Raw genomic sequence first — 2,264 nt, 5'->3', positions numbered from 1 at the left:
AGTCTGACAAACCCTTATTCTAAAGACACCAGTTGCTCTCTATTCGTATCTAAGCTCTGTGTTTAATTCATGGGGGAGTTTTTTCTCTCTCTTTGGCTAGATTCCTGTGGTTGAGCTGAACCATAACCATTCCCCTAACTTGTCCACCCACACCGACCCAAGAATGTGGTCGTGCCCGTTTCACTCGACATCTCTATCTCTATCTCTCATTGCTTTGGTAATCTAAAACACTTTACCAACATAACTCCAAGGTATTCCTCACAGCCTGACTCTCACATAAAGTGTTCATATAAAGCAGGATAATTAAAAAGTAGGCAAGGTGGTGGTAGTGAAGAGGTTAACACTGAGACAGTCTGGAAGAAAAGTGGAACACCAGCCTCAACTTGCATGCAGTTATTGCGCAAAAACAAAAAGCGTCCAACTTTTCCTAAAGCTTTCCAGATGTGGAATGAGTTGTCTGTTGAATGCGGGCTGCACTCCTCAGTGGAATATACGTACCACGTCATGTATTATACAGTATTATACTTTAACAAGTTGTCCAAACCGCTGAACGCGTGCACATACCATAATATAGCGTACATGAGTGGAGGTGGATGTGAGGTGGCGCCTTTGGCTTACTGCTTCTTCCTGGCTTTTCTCTCATGTTGAGGGAGGATCCAGGACCGTTGCCAGCTGCTGACTGTCTGTCTGTCTTTGTCTGTCTGTCTCTGTCTTTCTGTCTGTATATCAACTCCACTGACACACGGCAGCGCGCAGTGAGACACGCAGGAACCAGAACAGCCAAGTAAAGGGACCATATTGCAACTCACAGTCGACATGTCTCAGGTAAGAAATCATACACAAGCTTATTTGGTAACTTTTTGAACTTTACGCTTCGTTTTTAATTGTTTGCGGCTGACTCGGATGGCTTTACGCGGAATCCGTTTGGGAACCGTGAGACCTCGCCAGCGCCAGCTCAACGCCAGGCGGAGGAAAAAGTCACCGAGGAGCAACATTTACATTTCCAGATTGAGTTGTAGCCTACTTAAAACAGACAGCCATTGTGCGTCCCAGCCGCAGCGTAATAGATAGTTTCAAGGATCTGTGCTGTTAAAGCTGCCCCTCCCTGAGAGGAAGACTGCTGTAGAACGCACACAGTTCATCCATGAGACCATTTCCAGTGAACGTTTGTTGGAATTTAAAACGTTACATGTGCTTAAACATTGTGTGTGATTTGTATTATACATTTAAGCTAAAAGGCAAAAGCATTATTTCAACACAAATGAAGACATGTTGGTCATGGAGCAGGATTTATGGAGAGCATTTGCGTACCTATGATATAATAACACTGAATTCTAATATCAGAGCCACGGGTGGAGTGCATTCACCTGCCTGTGTTGAATGTAGGCCTACAACATGAACACACACATATGTTCCACACCCAGTGGCATCCTGTCACTGAAGATCCATGATAAAAGCAGAAACCGTTTTTCATTGCAGCCAATGGTCAGGAGAATGTTGTAGAAATTGCTCACTGTTTTATTATAAAGGCCTAACTTCTAGAAAGTAAAGTAGGGATTTGGGTGTGGTGAATGGTCATTGGCGCTCTAAAAACACTTCCACACTGTCTTCATTTGTTCTCATTGAAACTAAATCACTTAACACTTCTCCACTATTGAAGTCTCCTTAACTATTTTACGCCCTTAAACTGAAGCCTCCCGCGTGTATTTCAGCGACTCATTGGCTCATTTAGTAACATAATCTTTATGCAATACTTGAGTGACTATATAGAGGGGTTATTCGTAGTTAACACATGTCTACAGGCAGGACACAGGTGGAGGAGTTTGGTGAAGTGGGCTTGCAGCAGCTTGTGTACTTCAGTCAGAAAGGGTGTGGTTTGGACAAAGCTGTTGGCCCACATGTACTGGTTAACTGTAGCAAGACAACCATTTTTAATGCTGTTCTAAACCACATTGACATCCACACTGAGTGAAACTGCTGTGTGTGATGTGCAAAATGTTGCTCACAGTGGCAGACTGCATTTCAACACCGCCTTTTTAGTCTTTTGGCTCATAGGCTTTGTTTTAGAGCACATTTAAACCTCATGTTGTCCATGGGTGAAATTTGACCCCTTTTCAGTTAATTTTTTTTTTCTTGTCACAACAAATGGGCGGTCGAAATGGGCAATGAAAATGTGAACACCAAAAAACTTTGGGAAAAACATTACAAAGCACCCACAACATTGAAAAAGTAACACAAATGTTGGAAAAAAAGTGATAATAATG

General features: G+C 42.7%; 1 protein-coding gene across 2 annotated transcripts in view; it reads left to right on the top strand.

The window, feature by feature from the left end:
- The first annotated feature begins 560 nt into the window (after positions 1-560).
- Positions 561-2,264, top strand: part of s100v2 (S100 calcium binding protein V2) — an 8,095-nt gene continuing 6,391 nt past the window's right edge. For both annotated transcript variants that reach the window (XR_004335056.1, XM_032536283.1), the window contains exon 1: positions 561-825. Coding sequence is in view for 1 of the 2 variants with exons in the window: in XM_032536283.1 (XP_032392174.1) it covers positions 817-825 (9 nt within the window). In the remaining variant the exon portion in view is untranslated. The remainder of the gene's footprint in view (positions 826-2,264) is intronic.

Source organism: Etheostoma spectabile, chromosome 14 (assembly GCF_008692095.1).
Source record: "Etheostoma spectabile isolate EspeVRDwgs_2016 chromosome 14, UIUC_Espe_1.0, whole genome shotgun sequence".
In the NCBI taxonomy this organism is placed as follows: Eukaryota; Metazoa; Chordata; class Actinopteri; order Perciformes; family Percidae; genus Etheostoma; species Etheostoma spectabile.
Note: the sequence above shows the minus strand (reverse complement) of the source record. Positions and strands in the feature narration are given on the sequence as shown.